Here is a 27641-nt window from a genome sequence, read left to right on the forward strand (position 1 = left end):
GTTGTATATTTATTGCACTGATGAAAAGGATGTGGAATTGACTAGAAACTGTGAAAGATGAGTGTCGATTTGATTTGACTAATATATAATATACTCTCTAAATGGGTTCAATCTTAGACGAATTTCATGATAAAACTTCGTAAAAAGATACAAAAGAGAGACATGGACCTGCACTTTGACACTGTTTTACCCTGATTATACAAGAACATATATAATCAGTGTATTGCATTAGTTCTTTCTATCAACTTCTATAATTAGATTTCTTTAAATTTTTATATAAAATTTTCAATACTAAAGTAACATGGTTCAGGAACTTGATTTTTTTCCTTGGCATATTCTAGCAGAATTGATGAATAAAATCCATTGTTCCCCTGTCTCCCTCGACAAAAAAAAAGGGAAAAAAAATGCTAAATGAATTTCTGTTTTGTGGTGTCTTTGTGATACAACATACATATGTGATACTGAATTTGTGATACAATTGTTTCATGACACTCATTGGAGCACCGAGAAAGGGTGGGTAATGAAAAAGCAAGAGAGCTATATGTAAGTTCCTCAATTTAATGCTTATTTGTGTAGTAAACAATGTTTTGATATAAACATAAATTATATATATGCGGTAAGAAATATAACCATAGCATTGGTTGGGCTGCATGCATGGATCAATATTCTTAAAGAAGTCCAAGGATTGAGGTCAGACAATCGGAGAGGTGACAGAGAATGAGGAAATAAAGAATGAGTAATAACATTAAACCCCTTATTCTCTATTATTTATAAAAAAGACCCTAAAATTTCCTAAAATTCTATAACACCAAAACTGAGTAATAACATTTAACCCCTTATTCTTTATTATTTATGAGAAGGCCCCAAAGTTTCCTAAAATTTTGTAACACCAAAACTTATAGTGCACCACACCGCATGGTATATAATCTCTAATTTTCAGAATTTTAATTTTCCCTCCCATTTTAGCTCATATCTTCCCTTTCCATCCTCTGGAGAGCCAACCACACACAGGCAAGATCTGTGAGAACAATTGAGGTATTTTTTTTTTTTTAAATTTCAAATTATATCTTTAATTGAAATTCTCAGTTTGTCGTCAACTTTTACTTTTCTGAATGTCATTTTCTATATCTATCTGCTCTGGCTATTAATTTTGCTCACTCTAGGGTTTCAGATCTTTTAGAATCTGTTTTAAGTTTAGATTATTTGTTGTTGCTGCGTAATAGTGGGTTTCAGGTTGAAATTGAATCTAATTCTCGATTAGTACTAAGATCTAGCCCATTCTTTTGATCTGTGGTTTGATGTTTCACTCGATGTGTTTATATTCTCGTGATTGCAAAATCTGATTTGTGTATTTTGAAGGAATTTACATGAACAGTTCAGTTCCCCTTCATTTGTAATTAACTTTTGTAAGTTTTGATCTCCAGCTGTTAATTATCTCATAAATTGAGAAAGAAAAATTGAGAGAAACTGAAAAAAGAAAAATGAACAATGGGGCTTCGAGAAATGCAAACTATTATGACCTTGATGATATTGTTATAGAGGAAGAGGTTAATATCTTTGTCTTCATACCCTCAATAGTTTTTAACTCAACTTTGGAATTGCTTAATGAATTTTCTTTTCTTTTGCTCGATTTCAGCTTGCCCCTGTTGCGTTCCATAAGTCGGTTAATGGAGTGAAAGTTGATCCCAGTGCTGAAAAAGACTTTGTAAGTTAACAGGAGTTTGGTGGAAATTGATGTTCAATGACTGTATCATAATATGTTCTATTTTTGGTGGTTGTTCTCAGGTTGAAGAAGGAGCGAAGGTAGAGCTGCCATTTTGGCTTGCTCAGGAGTTATATTTGAGGCAAGCTGTATCAATAAATGTTCCGGCATGTTTCAACCAAAAGTAAATCCATATAGTTTCTAGTTTTATTCTTATTTCTGACTAAAGATAGTAAAAATACTAAGAAATTCATTAAAAACAGACTTGCAAGAAGAATTTTTAACATGATTTTGCTTTATGTGTGAAAAATGTAGAATGGGTTGAGAAACTTTTTGGCAAGAAATGGCCTTTGGTTGTCAAAAGCAATCGGATTTTGTATTGTAATATGTTATGAAACATGATTTTTTCTATGTATGGTATTTTTTGGTTTTGCTGTCACATGTGGGTTACTTGTGTTCAGTCAAACTTTTTGTCAAAGTCTTCTAGAGTTTGTTGTTCTTATTGTATTTCTTTGATCCCTCCCTCCCCTTTTGCTTTTTTGAGTGACCAAACCCCCTCTGGAATTAGGTAGTTTTAACCAAGTTCCAATGATTGCAATTTCTTGCAGAGTTGTTCTATGTTCAAATGAATGCATGAAAAATGACATGTTTATTTATGTGAATGAGAATCTGAAGTTGTGAATTTTTATTTACTTTTCTAGTCTTCTTTGTCTCAATTGAATACCAGAACAAGGCGGGAAATCCAGGCTGATGCTGCAAATGTGGATCTGAGATCTCGGTGTCCATATTTCTACTAATTTGGCTGTAAGATAGCACCATTGTGAGTTTCTGCTACTCACTAGCTTCTTTACATGCTTACAGTTTTTCCTGTGCCTTCTATTAGTTTACTTTATAATGCGGCTCTCCCATTCTTCTTGTCCCTTGTATAGTAAATTGCTATCATCATATTTGTTGTTCTCATAATGTCATTATATGGCACTTTGTCAATTTGGAAAAGAAAGCAATGCCCTAAAGATTTGATGTTATTACAAATTTTCCATATTATGTTTCACTGCTATTTTAGAACAAAGTTGATCTGATTATTTATTGCATAGATGACTTGAAGTTTGAAGTTTGAACTAGTCTCTAGTTTTTCCTAGTTTCTGCATCTTATTGAAACTGTGAAGCATATTAAGGTATAGAGCTAAACTTGCATTTTCATGTCTTGGGATGGAATAAAGGATGTGGTCAGTTCTTGTCTCAGAAGATCAATATGTATGTTAGAGATAGGATTCATCGGAAAGTTAATGTTGAAAACAGTAGAGTGAAAAGAGAAATGAACAGGATCACCTGTTCGTGTTTTTATTATTCTAAATGTTGGAAGCTTGTATCAAGTGCGTCAGCCTAGTAATGTGGTTTCCTTTATCTCTAACATAATGATGCTTCTTCATTACATCTAATTTAGGAAAGGCACAGTTAACACATATAAAGTTGTGTAGGATGGATGCTATACCTGTAATTAATTAACACTAAGCAATTCATAAGCAGTTTTAGTTGCTAGCTATTGCTTTGAATTGTGCAGTTGCACTAATCATTTTTCAACTTCCCAACATGAAATTCACTTTGAGTTTTTGTTTACTTGGCTCTTGTTTTCATGGATAGGGTTGGTGATCGAACAATTGGAAAGATGCTCCTGTCTACATTTCAGATGAGGTATAAGGATATCTTTACCAAGGCACACACTGTAGCGTATGCAGTGGCTTCCAAATTCTTGACGGTTTTAACAAAAGAAGAAACTAACTGTGAGATTATTTTTGCTCATTTAACCACATATCTTCCATTTTCATGTCACATCTATTATCTATGTCAGCAATAATGATAAAATGCTTTTGCCTGTGTAGTGTAAATAGCCGCACAAAACTCCATGGTAGCCAAAAGTGGTGGATAGGTGGCTCCAAATTTCAGAGGGCCTCAGTTCTTGGGGGAAGAGGAAACCAATTGACAAGGTGCTTTTCCTAACCTAATTATAATTTGTTGTACACCGTGTGAGTCTACTTTGTAAGTGTAAGTGTGATGCTAGGAGGTTTCATACATGCTTGATGCAACATAGAAAGTAGTACTTGAGTTTAGATTTTAAGAATCTATAGGTTTCTTTGACCTTTTCCATTGATAATATTAGTTTTATATGTTGCAGAAGTAGTAAAGAAAGAAGGAAAGCCTATCGCTGTTTGTGATGATTTAGTAATTTGTCAATAGCTAGATACTGCTATTTATAAAATTTTGAAGCCCTTGTCTACGTGGCTTCAAAAGAACACTGTTTTTTTTTTTTTTTTTTTTTTTGGGAATTAAAAATGATGCTTGAGTGGAGCATTGATCTTCACGTCAGTGAGCCTAATATATTCCAGCTAGGTGATTGGCAGAATTGATTTGTTGCATGTGATGACTATGGGTTTAAACAGTTTATGTTTTGTTTAAGTGATGAGATTAGATATTTTGGTCGGAAGATATTTTTTCATCTTACGCTGATTGCGTGATTATCTGATTCTGATGAATTGTGCTTTTTGATCAAATTATATTTATTTCATTTTCATTTTAAAGTTAAATCCCTTTGATGAAAGCTTGTTGGATACTTTTTATTGAGTTTGGATGTTTGATTTAAGAGTTTCAACATTTCGTCAGATCTTATTTCATTTGGATGGAGTAAAATAAAATTACAATAAACATGACAAAGACAATTCAAACCAAAATGTCCAGTTTAGCAATAGAGTTACTAGGCAATAAACAGTTGTAATCAGTTAGTCACCATTTGAACATTAGAATTTTTTAATGTTATTCTTGTGAATTGCAGTATGGTCTCAGAAGCCATAAGGTGTCAACAAATACACACTTAAATTTATCAAAAAAAAAAAAAAAAATGGATACTTGAATTTATCCAAGACAAAAAAAAAAATAATAAAGTAAAAAAAAAAAATAAAGTAAAAAAAAAAAAATAAAGTAAAAAAAAGAAGGTGACATTGAGGTTACTAAAGATTTAGTAGAAATAAATAGTAAAGAAGGATAATTTGTAATCTTAAAGGATTAGTCTGGTGGTTAAGAAGGTTATTCTCTTAATTGAATTTTTGGGTTTAAACCATCTTGGGGCTGGATATTTCGATTATAAAAAAAAAAAAAAAAAAAAAAAGGACAATTTGCTAATATTAAAAACAAACAAATATATTTGTGTTGAAAGAAATTGATTGAATTAATGCTGGCCCATGGGGAGAGGAAAACTTGCCCATTTCAGAATAAGACACTTTAAGGAAATTGGAATTTTCAAAGTTGTGGGTCTGCCAAGTAGTTTTCATTCCAGGTGTACTTTTATATGAATGCAATGAAAATGAACTAAATTTGTAGGTTTCATTTGAAATTTCTTGGAAAACATTGATGCAACTTTTTACTCCTTTGTGGAAAAATCACAAACAGAATTAAAGACAAAGGAGAAATAATTATGCTTTTTAGTCTTGTTCATGATAATCAAATGATATGTTTGCGTGACTTAGAAGGAAGAATTGATTGATCGATGTTTGCGTGACTAATAAAGTAGAATTGACTCCACTAGAGATTCAAAAATCATAAAATTTCTCAGCTATTTCCATCGTAAACGTTACGGGTGTAAAGTTTCTCAGCTGTTTCTTATTGTCACACTTTTTTTATTGTCAAATGCGAGATGATGGAGAGGTGAGAAAATGAAGTTTGAGAGTGAAATCCACCTACAAGATTGCTTTAAATTTAAAAGAAAGGGTAAATTCAGTTATATAAAAGTTTTTGAAAGTCTTATGAGGAACTAAATATAGAATTATTATGAATTGTTGACTGGTATCATATAATTGGTATTAGAATGATTTGTAAAAGTCGATAAATCTACATATCATTAAATTAATTAATATTGTCTAAAAACTCTTGGGAGGATGGTTTAAAATTTGATGATTTTAATAAAACTTGGAATGATTATTCAATTTTTGATGCAGCCACATAAGATGAGGACCCTATTTCCACTTGAAAGGTTGTTCTTTACTAATGCTGTGCATGCCACGTGTTCTTAATTTTTAATTTATGTTCACTGGGAAGTTTCTTGGAAAAAGTTGTTTCAACTTTCTAAGACTGTTAAGAGACTTGACTCCACTTAGTACTGGATAGTGTTTACCTTTTTTTTACCTTAACGAAGACGGTAAGAGACTTTATGGAAATTGGAATTTTCAAAGTTGTGGGTCTTTCGAGTAGTTTGCATTCACATGTGCTTTTATATGTATGCAATGAATATGAACTAAATTTGTAGGTTTCATTGGAAATTTCTTGCAAAAAATTGATACAACTTTCTAACGCTTGTGGAAAATCACAAATAAAATTAAAGACAAAGGAGAAATAATTATGTTCTTCAGTTCTGTTCATGATAATCAAATGACACGTTTGTGTGATTTATGGAGAAGAATTGATTGATCGATGTTTGCGTTATTAATAGGATACTATTTGCGTGACTTGGGTAGAATTGACTCTACTAGAGATTCGAAAAACGTAAAATTTCTCAGCTATTTCTTCTAACCTTTCTGTATTTCATTATCCAATAAATAGTAGTTAATAGTTAAAATCAAAGAATTTAATGCTCTCTATCATTTGATTCAATTTAAGATGTAAATTTGTAATTAACATACTTATAGCTTATTAGCTTTCCTTAAATTACTGGCGAGAATATTAATAAAACTGGTCATATTAATAAGTCACTCTTCACACAAGTGATAAAAACTCCAATAAATTTGAATACAAATAACCAAATTTAACAGTGATATGGCTATAATTCATTGATCCATGAGTTTAGTGTTAGACTTTGTTAGCTCTTGATCTTGGTAACATTTAAAATGAATTATTGGTCTAAAATTTTCCAATGATTTTAAAGACTAGAAAATAAATCGACTATATTTTAGATGGCTAAAGCCCACTTGATAGATGCCGGGTCATATTTTCTTCAACATTAGACACCACTAAGGTATCTTTAATAAATCTGTTTTTCTCTTTTGCCACTTGATAGATGTCGGGTCATATAAGTAATTACATTTTTTTAAAAACTGTTTGATATTGACCTTTGCAACTTTCTATGATTCGTTGCGGAATTTTGTTCATTCCTAGTGGACTTCAAGTTTAAAAAAAAAAAAAAAAAAAAAAAAAATTATTATGTGCAATTATGATCACCATTCCATGAAATTTCTTGATATGGAGAATCAGAATAATATCATTCAAATATTCAGACACCAAACTGAACGATAAAAGTCTATGTACAATGAATCAAAGTCGTTTTGGAGTCCAGGCTAGCGTTGATACCACTAAATTGAACCCCGAGTTTCACAAACGAGACATGTCTTGCTACGATGTAGGCCTTCAAGTCAAAGATTATTCATGATATTGACTTCTGCACCATTCTATGACTATTTGTAGAAATTTAATATTATATACTCATGCTCATCAGTTCTTTACCAGAAAATCAAGAGGAATGAGGCTTGCTGATGCGAGGTTTTGCACAAATGAAACGCACGTGCGAAATATTGTAGGGGCCTCGAAATCACACGTGAAAGTAATGGATAAGAGATAGTAAATGCAATGGAGACAGTTTTTAAAGTGGTTCGGATTCTAAGGTAGCAAGTCCTACGTCCACTGATATTTATATTGATGATCGGGGTCAGGTCGCTAATAGCGGACTGACTTTATAATGATATTACAAGGTATCAATTGCTAAGAAAAGAGAGAGTAATGAATCAAGTGAAAAATGTGCGAATCCCCTTAATGAGAGATGAATTCCTAATTTATAGTCAAATACCTTGAAGCAATGATCACTAAATCTGCAAGTTGGTGGGATTATCCATGCAAATCCTTATTTATGTCACATTGCCCACCTTCCAGAGTGATTTGCACGATTTAGAGCAGGGATTGGACACGTGGGTGCACCACAGCCTCCTGACTAGTCTGACGCGCGCCCATTATCCTGACAGACACAGACGGTGGCTATTCCAATGATCTGACTTTTGCGGACTAAAGGGTCTTGACGTCAGCCCTTATATTTTTAGGCATAACAAGGCTAGACTCCACTTAAATTTGACAAAAAACTAGGGAATTGACCAATTTCTTCTGTGCAGCGCAAAGGACTTGAGTATTTTGAAAAATGAATTGGGGTACAAACATTTTCTGAACAAAGCTTAACTTGTTTGAAGCTTTTGTCGCCCTTTTTTTTTTTTTTTTTTTTGGGTGTACATACTTGAATGGTTGTTCCTTTCTAAGACTGTAAGAGACTTGACTCCACTTAACCAAGACTGCAAGAGACTTGACTCCACTTAACTAAGACGGTAAGAGACTTGACTCCACTTCAAATTGAGAAAAGAAAAGATTATGCATTGATTAATTTCTTGTGTGTAGCAGACCAACTGCAGGAGGCCCTTGGAATTTTTAAAATTGAATTGAAGGATAAATATTTTCTCAGCAAGAGGAGAATATTTGATTTTTCGAATCCTAAGCAGATTGAAGCATTGTAACATCCAATTAGACTAAAAAAAAAAAAAAAAATTGAAAAGAAGCATAAAATGAAGCAGAGAACTATTAGCCCTCAAGTTGATGAAATAAATAAAAATGATACACAAACAAACTACAAGAAGATTCAATGGAGCAAGATTGCCCTTTAAGCCATAACTTTTATAAGCTATTCTCAGATAAAAAACAAGAAGAAAACTTTACATGTCTCTCATAAAAAGCATTATAAAAAAAATTAGAGGTTCACAGAAAAGCAGAAAAGCAGTGTGAAAAAGCTTTTCTCGGGAGATTTGCCTAACAACTTACATTCTATCAACTTATATGATTTTAAAGTTATATCCCTTCTATTAAATTTTAGTGATTCTTATCTTGTTTGACGTATGACAACCTGGATTTCTACTTGAAAGGTTGTTCTTCACTAAAAATTTTGTAAGTCGTATTGGAATAAAAAAATTTGACGGTCCAATCCATCAAATCCAAAAGCTGTTAATACATATTTCCTAGCGCACGAAATTCATAAATAAATGAAATTTGAATCTCATGCCAAGAAGATTATATATATATATTAGATGAAATCATATAATGAGCTTTCACTTGTGAATTGTGTATTATAAGATGAAAAGAACAAGAACATAAAATTTAACATGTGCAATACGAATATAAAATTTCTTTATCAATTCAACTCATGCTAACTAAGACAGTAACATTTTCTTCCGCAAAACAATTACTTAATACGCTTCTGCCTCAAGTTTATACTTGTAGGAGAGGAGAAGGAAGGTACGATAAATGTATATGATTTACGTGTGGGAATATATATGTTATTGTTTGCATAACAACTGTCAGTATTGTCGTTTTCGATAATAATTCAGGAGAGAGGGCCATGCGTGGTGAATTTGATGGTGAAGCTTTTGGGCCACAAGTGAGCCACAATTCTCCTTTTTATACCATTAGTCATATACACAACAAGGAAATCTTTAGTTATGTACCGTCAGTCAATTCCTTGTCTTCAGTTCATATTTGCAATAATTAGTCCCACTGAATAGGCCTAAGAGTGTCACAAGCGCACCATATTTATATAAAGGTATAAGGCTTGGTGAAGCAGGCTCACATCTCACTCATAGAAATGAACACAATGATATGCTTTCGCTCTGTTTTACTTTTGTGCATCTTGCTTATGCAAGTTACCACTTTTGTTAGTTCCAGATTGGCTCAACAGGAGACAGATCGCGTTTCTTTGCAGGCCTTTAAGTCAAAGATTATTCATGATCCTCAAGGGGTTCTAAACTCGTGGAATGATTCTTGCCACTTCTGCGAGTGGGAGGGGATTACCTGTGGTCGCAGGCATCAAAGAGTCACTGTCCTAAGCCTACCTTCTAAAGGCTTGTTTGGATCCCTATCACCACACATTGGCAACCTCAGCTTCCTACGGAAGTTCGATCTCGTAAACAATAGTATCCAAGGTGAAATCCCTCCAGAAGTTGGTCGTCTGTTCAGATTAGAAGATTTACAAATTCAAAATAACTTCATGGTGGGAGAAATTCCAGCCAACTTATCCCGTTGTTCCAGGCTCACATTCTTATTTTTAGCAAAAAACAACCTAGTTGGGAAAATTCCACCAGAGTTTGTCTCCTTGTTCAACCTCAAAATCATAGCTCTGCAGTTTAACAGTTTGACAGGAGGCATCCCATCATTTCTTGGGAATCTTACGTCCCTGGAAATTATATCTATTGGTTCAAATCCTTTTGGAGGAAATATTCCAGATTCATTGGGTCAGCTGAAAAATTTAACATCTCTTGGAATTGGTAGAAACAACCTATCTGGTGTTGTCCCTCCCTCTATATACAACCTCTCCTTCCTTGTTAATTTTTCTTTGTCTAGCAATCAACTTGAGGGAAGTCTTCCAGCAAATTTAGGCCTTACTCTTCCTCGTCTCCAGCTTTTTCAAATCTCAAATAACTCATTTGGTGGATCTATTCCAGTATCTTTATCAAATGCTTCAGAACTCAAATATATTCAGATGGGACATAATAAATTTTCTGGAAAATTGTGTGTTGATTTTGGAGGAATGCAACACCTTCAATTCCTGCATTTGGCCAGCAATAATATGCAAAGTGGCGACGGTGATCAGATGAATTTTATGAATTCGTTAGCCAACTGCAGCAATTTGAGGGCACTCTCCATAGCTGATAACCAATTCAGAGGACCCTTGCCCCATTCAATAGCTAACCTTTCTAGAATTAAACTGCAACATTTAGATGTTGGAGGGAATGATTTCTATGGACCAATCCCATCAGGGATAGGCTGCCTTCTTAACTTGACTTCGTTGAGAATGTATGAAGACAAATTTTCGGGCACAATTCCTGAAGAATTAGGTAAGCTCCAGAACCTTGAATATTTAGATCTGTCAACCAATAAACTCTCCGGGGAAATTCCTCCTTCTTTGGGGAACCTGTCGAAAATCATTATCTTGTGGTTGACAAATAACAAATTATCAGAAGTCATCCCTAGTAGTCTAGGAAATTTGAAACAGTTGAAAATTTTGGATCTGTCCCAAAATGAACTTAGTGGAACCATACCCAAACAAGTTTTTGAAATAACGTATCTGTCAATTTTACTAAAACTATCCCAAAACCAATTGATTGGATCCATACCTTCAAACATAGGTAACCTAAAACTTTTGACCTTTTTTGATGTGTCTGATAATAATTTGTCAGGTGAAATTCCGAGTCAATTTAGTCTTTGTTCTAGTCTAGAATATCTTGTAATTGATGGCAATGCTTTCCAAGGATTTATACCTGCATCATTGAGTTCTCTGAGAGGTATTCGAATCATTGATCTTTCTCGCAACAATTTGTCTGGCCAAATTCCAAAATTCTTAGAGACTCTCCCTCTGGAGAATCTAAACCTATCCTTCAATAACTTTGAGGGTGAAGTGCCATCAAAAGGTGTTTTTGCAAATGCAAGAGCAATATCACTTGTCGGAAATAGTGGTAGACTTTGTGGAGGAATAGTTGAACTACATTTGCTCAAATGCGCTAGCAAGAACGCAAAGAAAGAGAGGATCTCTCCGCGAACCAAAATATTGATATCAATTGCAAGTGTCCTTTCAGGACTAACCATGATGTCATTATTCATTTTTTGTTGGCTCAGAAAGAGAAGAAAGAGAAGCAAGAAACAACCTTCTGAATCTGGATCCAGGTTGATAAAAGAACTTTTGAATGTATCATATGAAAGGCTACTCAAAGTGACCGATGGGTTTTCTTCAATAAACTTAATTGGTGCGGGAAGTTTCGGCTCTGTGTTTAAGGGTATCCTTGATGAAGATGGAACTATTGCTGCAATCAAAGTACTAAATCTTCAACGTCGAGGAGCTTCCAAGAGTTTCATGGCAGAGTGTAAAGCGTTGAGAAATATCCGTCACAGGAATCTTGTAAAAGTCATAACTTCTTGCTCAAGTATTGATTTTCAGGGCAATGACTTTAAAGCTATTGTTTATGAGTACATGCCAAATGGGAGTCTTGACAAGTGGCTGCACCCATCTCTAGAAATAGAAGAAGAGCAACCTGAAATTCAGAATCTTACCCTTCTTCAGAGAATAAACATTGCAATTGATGTGGCATCTGCAATAGATTATCTCCATTATCGTTGCCATGAGCCAATCCTCCATTGCGATTTAAAGCCCAGCAATGTTCTTCTAGATGATGACATGATAGCTCATGTTGGAGATTTCGGTATGGCAAGGTTTCTCCCAGAAGTCTCAAATCCAAATCAAAGCAGCTCTGTTGGCGTAAGAGGAACAATAGGCTATGCAGCCCCAGGTAACGACAAGATTCGATAATTTGAACAGTTAATTACTTGTCAAAGATCATATTCTTCCTAATATAATATTATTGTGAATTGCAGAGTATGGTCTTGGAAGTTAGTTGTCGACATATGGGGATGTCTACAGTTATGGGATCTTGTTGTTAGAGATGGTAACAAGGAAAAGGCCCACAGACCTTATGTTTGAGGGAGGCCTCAATCTTCACAATTTTGCTAGAATGGCCTTGCCTGACCAGGTGATGGACATAGTCGATCCAGTACTTCTAAATGAGGTTGAAGAGGTTGCTGCTACTAATCGTATACTGTTACAAGAAAGAGACATTAAAAGAAAGGAATGCCTCATTTCAATGGTAAGGGTCGGAGTGGCATGTTCAATGGAGATACCACAAGATCGAATGAACATAACCAATGTTGTTCATGAATTACAAGAGGTCAAGAACATCCTTCTCCAACCTAGAACTGTTCTCATCAGGCAGGGAGGTAAGATTTAAACCCTCTCTTTTGTTTAGGAGATAAACTTCCTTGTAATTTTTCAACTATTTTTCTAATTTTTTTTTCTATGTTGTTGTGTTTTTAATCACAAGGCTAAGATATTAATATCTTCATCAAGCAGTTTGAGCAAGGTGAAAAGAGAATGGAGTTTTTGGGATGATCTGCTAGGCCACCAACATTTTATCAACCTATTTGTATTTTATTTTCATTTTAAAGTTAAATCCGTTTGATGGATACTTTTATTGAGTTTGAATGTTTGATTTAAGAAGTTAAATATAAGCGGTGTTGATCATGAATTACAGTTCCTAAGATTTAAACTACCTCTCTTCTTGATTAATGAGCTAAAATGTGTCAAACAGTTTTTGATCTTTTCTTTCAATTATTTTTAGCCTATTCCTTTTATTAATAGCAGGGCTATGAAATTAAAATCATCATATAAACTAAAAGAATTCAAGATTAAAGCTCACACCATCCCTAATTTACATTCACAATTTTAGAAAATTTCAAAGAAATTCACATATATAGAATAAAATTTCAAAAATGTTGATGCTTGACTTTGACACCAACGACTCGCACGTTCAATGTGCTAAGCAGACTTAGAAATTACACGTGATAAGAAAATATGAAACGAGAGAATAAATGGGAAACCATTTTTAAAGTGGTTTGGATGCTCAAAACCGAATCCTACGTCCATCGCTATTGTATTAATAGATGGGTACAATCAGGTCGCGTGTGGTGAGCTGAGTTACCATCTAGAGAGAATGTGTGTAGTGTAATGCCCCACTCAAGGTACGTAGCTAATGTTTCTTATTTTACTCTTATTTGAATTGGAAATATTGTTAATATGGTTTGGTAGGCCCTTGATTGAATGGATGTATTGGTTTGGTTGAGTGGTTGCCCTGAAATTGTAGAGACTTGATGGAATTTTTGAAATCCAATCTTCGCCGGGGCGAAGAAGAAGCTTCGCCGCGGCAATGAGATGTTGCACCCACGGTGTAGGTTCTGCCAAGTTTCGCTGGGGCGACGGAAAGTTCTTCGCTGCGGCGACGGGCCAGTTGAAAAGTTTTATAAAGTTTCTAGAGAATTCTTCCTTTGGGGCACAATGACCAATCTACCCCTAATTAGCAAGAAAAGTGGGGAGTGAAATTCAAGGAAATTGCATAGAGAATAGTTTAAATGGGGGTGCATTTGTAAAGAATTAAAAAGGGCAAAAGTGGAATTCTTAAGAAAGAGTAAGGGTAAAATGGGAAAGAATGGAGAAAATATGTGATAATAAGGGTTTAACTTTAGAAACTCATTCATTCATCTTCTTCCACCGCCTCTTTCATTCTCCATTTCCTCTCAAATTCTCCTTCAAGCTTTCAAGGATTTTGAAGGGTTTTTAGTTAGATCTTGGTAGAGAATTGATCTAAGTCGTCCTAAGGTAAGATTTCTTACTCTAGATGTGAATTTTACCTATAAAGGGTGATGAGGTCTTAATGTGTAATTGTTTTAAAGTGTAGAGAAAAGCCTTCTACCAAAGGAAAAAGAGAAGTGTAGTGGAATCACATAATCACAAGGTAAGTAAACCCTAACCCAAGTTGAGATTTGAGAATTCTCTTGAGTAAAGATTTAGTAGAAAGTATGTATGCATGTTATATGTATGTTATTGAGAATTTGAGTAGAGATATATGCCTACTTATTGAGAAATTAAATGGAAATGAGTATTCATGTTGAGTTGTTGGATACTTTTCCTTTATAAGAAGTGTTGATGTGTGATGAGTTGAAATGAAGTTAAATGAGATTGAATATATATTTGGGAGTGTTCTTCTATGATAAGGATTATGCCTATGAAAGGGAGTTTATTCCCATTTTTGGATGGTTAAAAAGAGAAATAGAGTTGTAGTTAGAGAAGAGTTTTTATATGCACATGAGTTGTTTGATGAAATGCCTAAGAGAAGCATGAGAATGAATTATGAACCTTATATATTGCAACATTGTATATTGGCATTTCCTAAGTGCATTAATGAGCATGAACCATCCATATGCATTAATTGTGCATTGAGAAAGAGCTGAGAAAGAGTAGAGAATTACTCTAAGAGTTAGGCTACATTATGATGAGTAGCTAGAGAAAGAGTAGAGATCTTGTGCACAAGCTACTCTAAGAGCTAAAGAAGAGAATAGAGTAAGTTGTGTGATGGGGAACCCGTGAGTGATGAGTAGAGTCACGAGAGTGGGTGCTTTGTGATCCCCAGCCGTGCCTCCGGTAAGATAGGGTCGTGACCGTCACGTAGAGTGGAACTAGAGATTCCAGCCGTACCCTCGGTAAGAAATGGGTCGTGACATTCAAGAGATAGAGAGGAAGAATGTATACTCACATGGCCAAGGGTTCCGAATCCATATATGACCAAATCCGATCGGTGGAGAAATGAGTAGAAGTCACGTAAAGTGGTAGCGCCCAGCCATGCCTCCGGTCAGATGAGGTCGTGACATTCCAATGAGTAAGAATGAGGAACAAAGGAATAGAAAGAACAGAAAGAGAAAAAGAGTAAAGTCATGAAAAGTGGGTTGAGTTCCCGACCGTGCCTCCGGTAAGATGAGGCCGTGACATACACCAAAGGGTGTATAGCAAAGATTATGAGAAACAGAAACAGAAAGAGAACAGAAATGAGAAAAAAATAGTGTAAGGAAAGAATTAAGAGAAAGTGTTATGGGGATAGACAAGTAGAGGATTTACTTACTAAGCATTAGTTGTGCTCACCCCGTTATTTTTCTATGCTTTTGCAGGTTCCAGGTGAGATCACAGTCGGATGGACATCAGCGGGCGAGGGAGAGTAGTTGCACTGTCTACCACACTTTTGAGAACTTTTGTAAATGATACTAACTTTATGTAAAGAATATGTATGTTCAATGAAAGAAATTTTTTGGGCCCAACTTGTTTTATTAATGTATTGTATTTTTATTATATGTGTTTTTTATGAATATAGTAGTATAAAGCAATTATTACATGTAGGCTATTTTAAACTAAGATTAGTCAATCCCGTAAATGAGGGGTAATGATTACGAGTCTGCAAGTAGGTAGGTGTCGTGCAAGTTCTTCCTTGCATCCCATTGGTTATCTGTACGAAAAATATTATCAAATTGCATAGGGTTTGGGTAGGTGAATAACCCCTGGCCACTGACAAGCCAGGCATTCATCTGCTACGATGACAAGAACCATACCTCTCCCGTCACTGCGCAATGTGGCAGCATTTGAACGGCACAAAATCTTCCTGAATCTTGATTGGCTCTTGCTGACGAGAGTCCACGTCAGCCCTAACTTTTTAGGCATAACAGAAGTCCCCCAGTTTTTAAGGTTTAAAGATTGAACCTTGAGAACTTCATGATTATGCCGCTACTTGAATTGCCCAGAATGATGTTTGGTCGAGCTGATTGAGCTGCAAAGAGGTCGCAGCATATGTCTCTAAGGGTAGTACAAATGACCTAAGGTGGCCTCCTTCCACAAGTTCAACGACCTGGATCAGACCCCACTTAGTGCCATACAAATATGTTTCGAATCTCATCCATGGTTCGCGACCTAAGAATACTTAACATTTTTTCACCGAGAACAAGGAATCACACAGTCTCAAAACCGATACGCGACGAAGAGTGTTCTGCCCAAACGACCTCTTTAGATGTTATTCGTTACGCTTGACAGCTAATCTGTTTAATAAAATCATCTTTATTCTAACAGACGTGTCTAGTATGCAATAAGTGCTAGCCATGCTGAAACGATATTTTCTTTTAGAGCATTAAATGCAGATGAGGGCACATTTAATATGGAAGAGATAATCGAGCCATCGCTTGGTTGCTCCAATGGAGGGAAGTGTTGATTGGCACTCTCAAAGCGTGGCTGTTACTTCTTCTCGTGGATTGATGACACGTGGTCACAATCAATGGCAAGAAACGTATCTCGCCCAAGCATCGCTTGCTAAGGGAAATTGATCGTCGCTTCCTCCCCCTATAAAACCTTAGGCTCGCCTCAAGCTTCGTCACAAAACTCATACTTTCAAAGAAAGAACAAAGCTTTGATGAAATCAGTCTCCCCTTTTTCCAGTTGATGCGCACTCTTCATTACGATAGAAAGTCCGTTCGCCGCTGCCAAGAGGTAAAGAGGATTTCTCCTTTGCTTTTCTTTTACTATTTTGCTAGTAGCTTGACTTGATGATAATGGTGGGTATGAATCGTTTGATAAACTTTTGTGGTGCGTATTTGCAGGCATTTGTGAGGAGAAGGCTTTTTCTTTCATAAAGAGTAAAAATTTAGGTCACGAATCCTTGGGGGTTGATTCCTAAGGGTTTTTAGGGTTTTCCTAGGGTTCAAGGAAGGTAAATTAGGGTTTCTTTAGTTCTTCCATGTCATCGTATGGAATACTGTACGAAGACTGAGTTATCTCTGCAACCTTAAGAGCAATGGATGCCTCAGGGATTAGAACAACCGAGGGAACGAGCTCACAGGTGCGGGATGCCCTAGCGGGACCCGTACAAGAGATTTTGTTAGTGGCCACCCGAGATAAGATACAGAAGGTAGTGGACCAATACGCACTTAGCATGGACATCTACCAGCACATAACATATACCACTTAGAATCCCCCAAAAGGAAATGGCCACGATCTCAAAGGCGATCTTCAAATACGGGGTGTTGATACTTTTTCACCCCTTCATTAGATCGATCCTCGATCACTTCAAGGTCGTGCCACTACAACTGACACCCAATGCGTATATGATAGATGTTGCTATGTATATCGCATGTGGCGAGAATGGCCTCGGCTAGCTAACAACGCTGGAGCTCACAAGCTCTTATTACCTGAAGAAGAGCAAGGATAAAGATTTTTTTTTTACCGCTCGAAGCGATCTACGATTGAGGGATGAATATTTAGTTACCCCAGTAACGTCGGGCCCTATGAAACCAAATTTTCTTTTTTCAATACGACCGAGTAGGTTTTCCCTTCCTTTTTTTCCCTTTCCTTTAGTCTTTGCTTTCTAATGAACTTTTCCGTCTTTTTGTAGGAAATAAGATGACCAGGCTGATAACTAGGTTGACGACTCAGACTGATTTCAACCGAATTGTGGCATTTGTAATCTACCTGAGCAAAGTCATGACGCAAACTACTCCTGACTACCGCCAACCTAAGGAAATATGGTTTCTTCAATCTCGAAGCATCTCTGGAACCCTTAGTCCGTAAGTGTCTTCGCACTTTAGAATTCCTTTCTTTTACCTATAGTGGTCTTTTTCGCTAACCATGCTTTCATGCAGTGACTATGCCACCTAGAGTTCCGAGACTGACAACGAGGACCAGGGGGTTCATTTTTCCCCAGGTCGTCCCGATTGAGCCAATCGAGGCCATCCCTGGCGATACCCCCATAGGAGGGATACAGGTAGGTGCACGAACACCCTCAGAATGACAAAAGGAAGCTTCTCAACCCACGGCTACTCATGCCCCTAAACAGAAAATCATGGGTCAAAAACTAAGAAAATGAAGCAGCTAAAGGCTAAAGAATTAGAGTCTAAACCAGAGAGCTTAAAGGTGCAAGCCATGAGGTCGTAGCCTTACCAGGCCTTCCGCTCAGGGGCTGGAGTGCTCACGCAAAGGATAGGGGGAGGCCGAAGTTGCCCGAAGGAGAGCGGGCAAACAATTGGCCGGCAAGATGCCATTTCCTTCAAGGGCAGACATACCTATGTTGGACTTTATGGAACAACTCCCGGAACACCTACAACTAGTGGTGTATACCCTATTGGAGTGCCAACTTGCTGCAGCTTTTGAAGAGTTTGTGGCCTCTTAACCCACAGACCTGATGGCTACAATGCTCCAGCTACAAGGTCAAGTAAGACAGCTCGTTCTTGTCGAGGACTTCCCAATATTGGTTGGGTTTCATTCCCTTTATGATTTTCAGGAAAATGGAGTTTAACCTTTGTTTCCTCTCTTATGCAGTTGATACCATATTATGTTTTTTTATTATGTTTTATGCCTAGTTGAGTTGATTAGAGTTTATTTTGTAAGTTTGACATATTTTGATAGACTTTATGAAATAATTGAGAAAAGATTAGGAAATTCCAGATTTTTTGTTATTCTGACCAGTGCTGCATTTTTCAAGTTTTTCATGGAGTCAAATTTCTCGATTATAGAAGTGTTCTTCAGAAAAGTAAAGTAGAGGAATCAAGCCTTCCAGGAAGGTATTATGGGCGAGAATCCGAGTTCGTTTGGGCCCTCATTAGTTGTTGCAAAACTGGACCTGGAATCCTACTCGCCAAAGGATTTCATGGCTGAGTATTGAGTCTTCAAATAGCCCTAACTGGTGCTTCAGATATCGAAAGCAGGTGATTCAAAAGCCCAAATTCATCTACACATCCAGGACTACAACTTTTATGAAGTGACCAAGCCCAGAAAAATTCTTTTACATTGCGAGAATCCTAGTGCGTACTGGATTATGAATTATGTTTTCCATATCTGATAAGGATTGACAGTTTTGGAAGTCTATCTTTTAGGAAAGATCTAGGAAAGTAATTTCCGTGATTCCTAGGGTAGAATTGAGGAAAAAAAATATGTTATTTATTTATGAGTTGTTAGGTTAAATGGGGGGAAAAGGAGGAGTGGAGGTCTTTCTTAGTTTTTTTTTACTTTCTACGTCAATATGTGCGGCTGATCTTTCTTCTTCAGTTCAAAGGGATTTTGAAGCATGAATTCATGTCATTGGTGTAACTTAACTTCAATAACATTGTTCTTAATCTCATTCTTATTGGAATTGTTTGTGTTATTATGTTTTAATTGTTTATGAATTTTGTTTGGGCGATTTAGTAATGGCCTGCTAAATTGTTTAATTGGAATTTTATATGTTAGAATTAGGAATTGTGATACGTAATTGTCCTTTTTCTATTCAATGAGTACCGCATGATGATAGATGATTATAGACAAGTTCTCAATCTGTCATCTTGAATAACATAACCTAAGTTAAATAATCTGGTCTTGCGTGATTGTTGCTTGGATTGATCTATTTTCCTAATTCTTAAGGTTGTTATTGAATTAAACGTAGAGAGCTTATTCTAGGTTGTTCAAGGGTTAGGATCTAATTGAAGAGCTTATTTCAGTAGTGACAATTAAGGGAAAATTCGGGTAACAGAGCTTGTTGTTTCTTAGGGTCAATAATTCCATGATAACGAAATAGCATAATGTTACGGTTAGTTCATGTCCAATGCATGTTTAGGTGGATCTTGAACCGAGAACTGGTTACTTTTTAATATGATATTTTCTACCACTGGAGATTTATTTATTTCACTTTAGTTTGCATTGACTACAACCCCTTTCATTACTGTTGTCATGTTTACTGTTTAGGATTTTATTTTATTTTTTGGTTGTTTTCGTTGCGGTTTTTGGTTAGAATATAGGATTTAATCGAATCATTCCCTGTGGGATCAACCCTTGCTTACCCTGTATGCAATTTAGTAGTTAGGTTAGTAAGGTTATTAATTTGGAGCATTCGACACGCTACCAACAGTCTCTGCTCGCCCTACACATGGCCTAACAGAAGACTAATCAGGACTCTACTAGGGGCTTCATAAGCTGAAGGAAGAGAATGTGAAGCTAAAACAGGACTCTGCAGCTCTGGACACAGAGACAAAAATGTACCAAATCCAGACAAATCAATACCTGGTAGAGAGAAACTCTGCCCTTCGCACAGTAGAGTTTCAGAAAACTGAGTTTGAGAAGAGCAGTGAAGAGATTGCAGAGCTCCAAAAGATAGTGGCCAGACTCACCAAAGAGTGTTGTGAGAAAGAGCAGGAGCTGAAAGCAAACTCTGAACGGGTCATGAAGGCAAAGGAAAAGAGAGCTCGGCTATGCGAAAATACCAAGAAGCAGAAGAGAGCACTAGAAACGGACCTCGAGCTTTCCCAAGGGCGGGCTACTTCTTTAATTGATCAAATGAAGCAGCAAAACCTTGAAATTGAGAGGAATGCCACTGACTGGGCGATTCAAGCCATCTATCATTTGCGACCAAAGAACTCGAGGATGGACCTTTCTAACCTCTCGATCGAATATCAAAACGTCCTTGCTTCTATGGCAGAAGCTGATGATGACACCGAAAAGGAAGAGGGACAAGAGCCTCCTCCAGAAGATGACCAGTAGGAGGAATATGTCCCAAAGGACCCAGCAACTGATTGAATGGTTGATGACCAACCGGGGGATACCAAGGTCGCACCCTCAGGGCTTGGAGGTGGAAACCAGTGATCACTTTTGCTGTTTCTGCATAGCTTTTGTTTTTAACTCCATTTTTGTATTTTTTAATTCTTTTTTCTTTTGGCTGCCCATTGTACTTATTCCCATCCCATGACATATATATAAAAGAAATATTTTTAGCCATTTGTGATAGCACTTATAATTTTGGGTACTTCACAAGACTACTGCTACATATGCGAACAGGAAACTTGTAAAAACATTACAACGAACAAGATTGTATAAGACAAATTTGTTTAAGAGCGATCTTATTTACAAAGTTCACAAGGAAAATTTTTACAAGTTAAAGGAAATGAAAAATTAAGAGCGAGTTTGGAATTACTGGTAATAAGGGCGAAGATGCTCAACATTCCAAGCTCGCAATACCTCGGAACCGTTAAACCTTTTGAGGTGATACGTTCCTGGTTGCCTTGGCAATGCGGTATGGGCCTTCCCAGTTAGGTCCTAGTACCCTGGCACTTGGTTTTCTTGTACCGAGAAAGACTTCTTTCAGAACCAGGTTGCTGACCTGAAAGTCTCTTCTCCTGACCTTAAAGTCGAAGAACCTTTTTACACGTTGCTGGTAAGATGTTATCTTTAATCGAGCCTTGTCGCGATGTTCTTCAATTAAGTCCAGACTAGCACGCAGAAGTGCCTCATTATCCATTTTATTGAATAGGTCCCTCTGGAGTGAACTAGTCACTACTTTCACTAGGACCAAAGCCTCGCAGCCATACACTAGTAAAAAAGGCATTTCTGAAGTAGAGGTCCTCGAAGTTGTTCTATATGCCCATAGAACTTCTGGGAGGTCGTCGACCTAATTACTCTTGGCAGTGCCAAGCTTAGCCTTCAGAGTGTGCTTAATGGTCTTGTTGACAGCTTCAACCTGACCATTGGCTTGCAGTCTTGCACCCTATATTTTTTAAGATGAAGCCTTTGAGTTTTTTGGTAATGATCGTGACCAATGGTTCAGCCTTGGCCTATTTGGTGAAGTAATCTACTGTGATCATAGCATACTTGACCCCTTTCCCCTCGGGGCTAGCATAGGCTCAATAAGATCAATTCCCCACATGGAGAATGGCCAAAGGCTACTCATTGTCGTCAGTTGGTGGGAAGGAGCTCACAGTATATTTACGAACCGCCGACACTTGTCACACTTTTTTACAAAGTTGAAAGTGTCTTCCTGAAGTAGGGGCTAATAGTACCCTTGGCGGACAATTTTGTTGGCGAGAGATCGCGTGGCAGTGTGATTACCACAGATCCCTTCATATATCTCCTTCATGACATAGTTTGTTTCTTCGTCTGTTACACATCGGAGGAGAGGGGTGCTAAAACCTCGTTTGTACAACTGATCTCCTATAAGTGTGTAAAAAGCAGCTTTGGTGCGCAGGATTTTTGCCTCAGTCTTGTCATTGGGCATAGTCATATCTCAGAGATACTGAATAATTGGAGTCATCCAGGAAATTAACTCTGTTGTAGCCACGGCCTGCTTAAGTGAGCTAATACTAGGAATCTCTATGTACCAAATGGGAATGCTTTCTGGTACATCTAAGTCTAGCGAGGAGGTTATTCTTGAAAAGGCGACTGCAACAGAGTTACTATATCTCGGAATCTGTTTGATCATGAAGTGCTTGAAGGTCTCGAGTGCGGCCTTAGCTTTCTTCAGATAGCTAATCATGTTCTCTACCTTGGCTTGATATTCTCCCAAAATCTAATTGACAACCAATTGGGAATCGCTGCGAATATTGATCGTGCTTAACCCAATTTTCTTGCTAATTGCAGGCTAGGGAGTAATGCTACGTATTCGGCCTCGTTGTTCGTAGCTTGGAACCCAAATCAAAGAATTACATGGATGCAAGTCCCTTTGGGACTTAGGAGGAGAAGGCCTGCCCGACTCTTTTCCTGTTCAAGGAACCATCGACACGGAGGCTCCAGGTCGATAAGTTTCGAACGGTTTTCTAGGTGACTTCGCTGGCTAGCTATTCTGATTCTTGATTCGATTGGTACAAGAATTCTGAAATGAAATCGGCAATAGCCTACTTTTTGATGGTTACTTTCAGTTTGTAATGTAGGTCGAACTAACTCAGTTTCATTGCCCATTTGTAACTTGCCCAACGTCTTTGGCTTTTGAAGGACTTGGTTAAGCAGGTAGTTGGTCAAAACATGGATTGTGTGGGCATGGAAGTAGGGTCGCAGCTTTCTGGAGGCGATCAGTAGGGCATAAGCTAATCGCTTTATTTCTGGATACCGCATCTCGGCGTCTAGTAATCACTTGCTTGCGTAATACACTGGCCATTGAACTCTACTTTCCTCTTGAATGAGAGCTACGTCGACCGCATGCTGAGAGATGGACAAGTACAAGAGTAGAATTTCCTCAGGGAGAGACTTGGACAAGAGAGATGGCTTTTTGAGGTGCACTTTTATGTTCTGAAAAGCTTGCTCGCACTTCGAAGTCCATTCAAACTTTTTGTTGGCTTTAAATATATTAAAAAAGGGCAAGCAGTGATCTGTTACCCTTGATATGAAGTGGTTGAGAGCCGCTATCCTCCCATTTAGACTCCGAACCTGTTTTTGGTTAGTCGAGCTTTCCATATCAAGGAGAGCTAGAATCTTTTTGGGGTTGATTTCTATTCCCCTCTAGTTAACCATATACCCTAGAAACTATCTAGAGGATACTCTGAATGAACATTTGAGAGGATTAAGCTTCATTCTATACCTTTGGAGTACGTTGAACATCTCAGTGAGATGTGTTATATGATATGAAGCGACATGCAACTTAACCAACATGTCATCAACATAAATTTCTATTAGTTTTCCGATCTGCTCGGAAAACATACGGTTAACCAGCCATTGGTAATTTGCCCCAACATTTTTTAGGTCAAAGGGTACGACCTTGTAACAATATAGCCCTTGATCTGTAACAAACGAGGTACACTCTTTGTCTAGTGCGGACATCAGAATCTGATTATATCCTGAATAGGCGTCCATAGGTTCGCCATTTGCCATTAGGCTTCTTTACCAAGACCGGATTCGCAATCCAACTTGGGTAAAGCGCTTCTCGAATGGACCCATTAAAAAAAAGCTTATCTACCTCGATTTTCAAGGCAGCATAGTGCTCAAGGTCCATTGATCTTTTCTTCTGGCGAACCAGCTTGATCGCATCGTCAATATTTAGTGCATGACAAATGACATTCAGGCTGATCCCGATCATGTCAACATGAGTCCTTGCGAAGACGTCAACATTCTCTCTAAGGAATCTTGTCAAGTCTTTGGCGAGCTAAGGGTTGCGGTTTCTCTCAATTCTCAACACTCGGGTCGGGTCATTTTGATCGACTAATACCTCAGATAAGTCCTCGACTGGCCCATTGTGAGGGCACTCTTAGATGCGAGGATCCATGTTATCCTTTATCGGGCCAGGCTGTGGCTCGATCCTGCTGATCGCCATTGCTTGTTCGAGGATGCTAACTGGCCTTCATTTTCCCTTGCACGTCATCTGCACTGCTCTTACGTAGTAGTAGTGAGATTCAAGTTGAGATCCGTTTACTTTCCCTATCCCCATCAAGGTAGGGAACTTTATTTTTAGATGATAAATAGAGGTGACTGCCTTGAAATTTCTCAATAGAGTTCGTCCCAAAATTCCATTAAAGGTAGACAAACAGTCTACCACCAGAAATTCTATTATTTTGGTCACTTTGTCAGTTTCTCCCACCATGACCGGGAGTGAGATCATTCCCCTAGGAATTAGATGATCCCTAGTAAAACCATAAAGAGGGATGGAGGTAGGCTTCAGGTCTGCCTTGTCCAGTTGTATTTATCAAAGGCTCACTGAAACAGGATATTCACAGCACTTCCATTGTCCACCAACATCCTGTGGACTTCGCACCAGCCTATTTCAGGCGCGATGACGAGGGCATCTTCATGAGGATGATGCAATCACATCACGTCTTTCTCAAAGAAGGTGATCTCATTTTCCCTGTAAACCTTAGCAGGACGCGGCGTCGTGCTCATTACACTCACGGGGTCATGACGAGCTTTCAAGCATACCTCTCCTGGACACCTCGAGAATTCCCCGTGAGGTGTGGTCCTTTGAAAATGATCCCTACACAGTAGAGTCCCTTGCAACCACGACGCCTTTTCCCTAGTTCCTCTTAATCATTCTCCCGAACGGGGAGTCAGGCCATCAACATATGCTTTAAAGTGCTCCTGCTTGAGAGCCCGATACTCATCGGTGTGATGCCCAGTATCCCTATGATAGCGGCAATACTTTTTATTATTTTTGGCTGAAGGGGGATTCTTCATGGGCTCTGGCTCTCCAAGCAAGCTGGCCTTCTCTGACTTATCCAAGATTGCAGATACTGAGGCATTTAGAGGAGTGTATGGATTCTTGTCGCGATCGTGACGAGGAACTAGGGCATACGATTTCTTGGACTCAAACCGTTGCTCCCATCTATGATCAATCCTCCTATTATTCTCCCCCCGGTTGGGAACACTACTCGAGGGACCGGGGTCGTGGCAATTAAGAGCAGCCATGAAATTTTTAATTTAGGGATATTTCTCGGTGAGATTGTAGAAGCGAGTGAGGGAAACATCATCCTTGGATAGCAATTCCTTCCCCAAATCTATCTGCGGGCAAACTCCCGCGATAATAAGAGTCCGAACGGACTCTTTGAGAGTATGAGCCACTTTATGGAGTTCCCTATGAAATTTGTCTATGTAAGATTAGAGAGATTCATCTCTTTCTTGCCGTACATTGCTCGGGTAGCTCAACGACATTAAGAACTTCCTATTCGCTTGGAAGTGTCTCAGGAATGATGCGCTCATTTGACGCCATGATTTGATTGATCCTGCGGGAAGCGACCTAAACCAACGCTTGGCATGGGCAGTCAGGGTTACTGCTAAACAACGACATTTAGCCAAGTCGAAGACTTGATAAAGTTCCATGAGGTCGTTGAACTCGTACAAGTGATCTTACGAGTCTAAATTCCCATCAAATGCCTGCATGTCGGGATTCTGAATCTCGATGAGAGAGGAGCAACTAAAACTGCTAGAGAAAAGGGAGACACCTATGCGACCTTCCCACACTCATTCTACTGAGCCTTAAGCTAATCCAACACTCGTTGTAGTTCCTCAATCTGAGGCAGTGGAGCTGCCTAGGGATCACTTTCCGTAACATGGGTTCGACCCTCACAGTTGTAGTTGAGAAAAGACCGCAAATCGGGCTCTTCCTCAACTCAGCCAGAAGCTCCGGCAAACCTTGACACATGCTGGCTAGAGCAGTGTGAAGGCATTGAGTGATTTAGGAAATTTTCCCGATCTCTGTGGTGGTCTGAACTGACCAGTGGACGATGGGGATTTCTCATATGACGACGATCGAGGTCATCATTTTGGTGATATTAGGAATCTCCCCGCCTTGCACTTTTGTGAGAGTGCCCATGCGATGTGGGATGGGACAGCTCATGCTATGACATGTCACCGAGTCACAATGCCATGAGTATTCTACCCGTTGTGCGACCGGTGTTCACCAGTCCCTTGGAGGCCTCTCGTCTGCTGTTCGCCACTTGTTTTTCCCTTCTTTGGCATACTGCCGTGCACGCGGTATGGGCTTTCACCCTTTTTTGTGCTTTCGCACGACCTGCGGGCATTTTTTGTAATGGTACCGCTTCATTGGATTCTGGTGGCATGACCCGATCCAAACAGTCTAGCTTTTGGCTAACCGTTTGGAGAGTATTATTGAACTTCTTCAAGTAACTCATTACACCTGGGTCGAGCCATGAGCTTGAAGGAATATCCGCCATGATACTATGTTGGACTGGCAGCACTTCAAGAGAAATGTCATCCTGTACCTGGGGGGTTTCCTCATTGTCAAGGTTGTTCGCTCAGGTTAGAAACCGCGAACCATTTGCTGATTGGTAGGATCGATTAGTCAGAGGTTTCTGATGAAGAGTAGATACTAAATCAAGCCCTCCTTCTAGTGCCAAATTGTTGATGCTTGATTTTGACACCAACGACTCGCATATGCAAAGTGTTAAGCAGACTTAGAAATTAGGCATGATAGGAAAATATAAAACGAGAGAATAAATGGGAAGCGATTTTTAGAGTCGTTAGGATGCTCAAAAGCGAATCCTACGTCCACTGCTATTGTGTTAATAGATGGGTACAAAAAGGTCGCGTGTGGTGAGCTGAGTTACAATCTAAAGAGAGTGTGTATAAGTTGTTTTAAACTAAAATCAGCCAATCCCATAAATGAGAGGGGTGTCCTCTATTTATAGCGAGAGAGTTCAAGGTAATGATTACGAGTCTGCAAGTGGGTAGGTGCTCTGCAAGTCCTTTCTTGCATCCCATTGGTTATCTGCACGAGAAATATTCTCAAATTGCATAGGGCTTGGGCAAGTGAATAACCCCTGGCCACTCGTAAGCCTGACATTCATCTGCTGCACTGACAAGAACCATACCTCTCCCGTCACTGCACCACGTGGCAGTATTTGGACAGCACAAAACCTTACTGAATCCTGATTGGCTCTTGCTGACGAGAGTCCCCGTCAGCTCTAACTTTTTAGGCATAACAGAAAAGATGAAGAATTTACATAAAAAACATCGTATTGTGCGGTAGACATCACAAAATTCTTAAGTTGCTTGTTAGACCCCTTGCATTCTTTATGCTGAAAGGCATTTATATTCACAATTTCTTGTAATTAATTTTTTATGTTTTGTTCCCCAACTGTTAAAATATCTCATAAATTGTGAAGGAAAAATCAAGAGAAACGGGGNGTGGTGATGACGGAGGCCGAAACGGTGGAAACGGAGCTGATCATGGCGAAGAGGAGGTAACCGACAGCGATATGATGCGAAGAAGGGCCGAAAATGACCAAC

The 27641-nt window shown here is 38.2% G+C and overlaps 1 protein-coding gene and 1 pseudogene across 1 annotated transcript; both read left to right on the top strand.

Annotated features, from left to right (window-relative positions):
• The first annotated feature begins 549 nt into the window (after positions 1–549).
• Positions 550–4549, top strand: LOC116145212 (annotated as a pseudogene).
• Positions 4550–9494: 4945 nt separating this feature from the next.
• On the top strand, positions 9495–12859 carry LOC116145211 (probable LRR receptor-like serine/threonine-protein kinase At3g47570). Its single transcript, XM_031430637.1, is given in 3 exon segments — positions 9495–12048; positions 12134–12532; positions 12637–12859. Coding segments are annotated over 3 exon segments (2697 nt in total). The 5' UTR covers positions 9495–9755; the 3' UTR covers positions 12642–12859.
• Positions 12860–27641: the final 14782 nt, after the last annotated feature.

Source organism: Pistacia vera, unplaced genomic scaffold (genome assembly GCF_008641045.1).
Source record: "Pistacia vera cultivar Batoury unplaced genomic scaffold, PisVer_v2 Contig460, whole genome shotgun sequence".
In the NCBI taxonomy this organism is placed as follows: domain Eukaryota; kingdom Viridiplantae; phylum Streptophyta; class Magnoliopsida; order Sapindales; family Anacardiaceae; genus Pistacia; species Pistacia vera.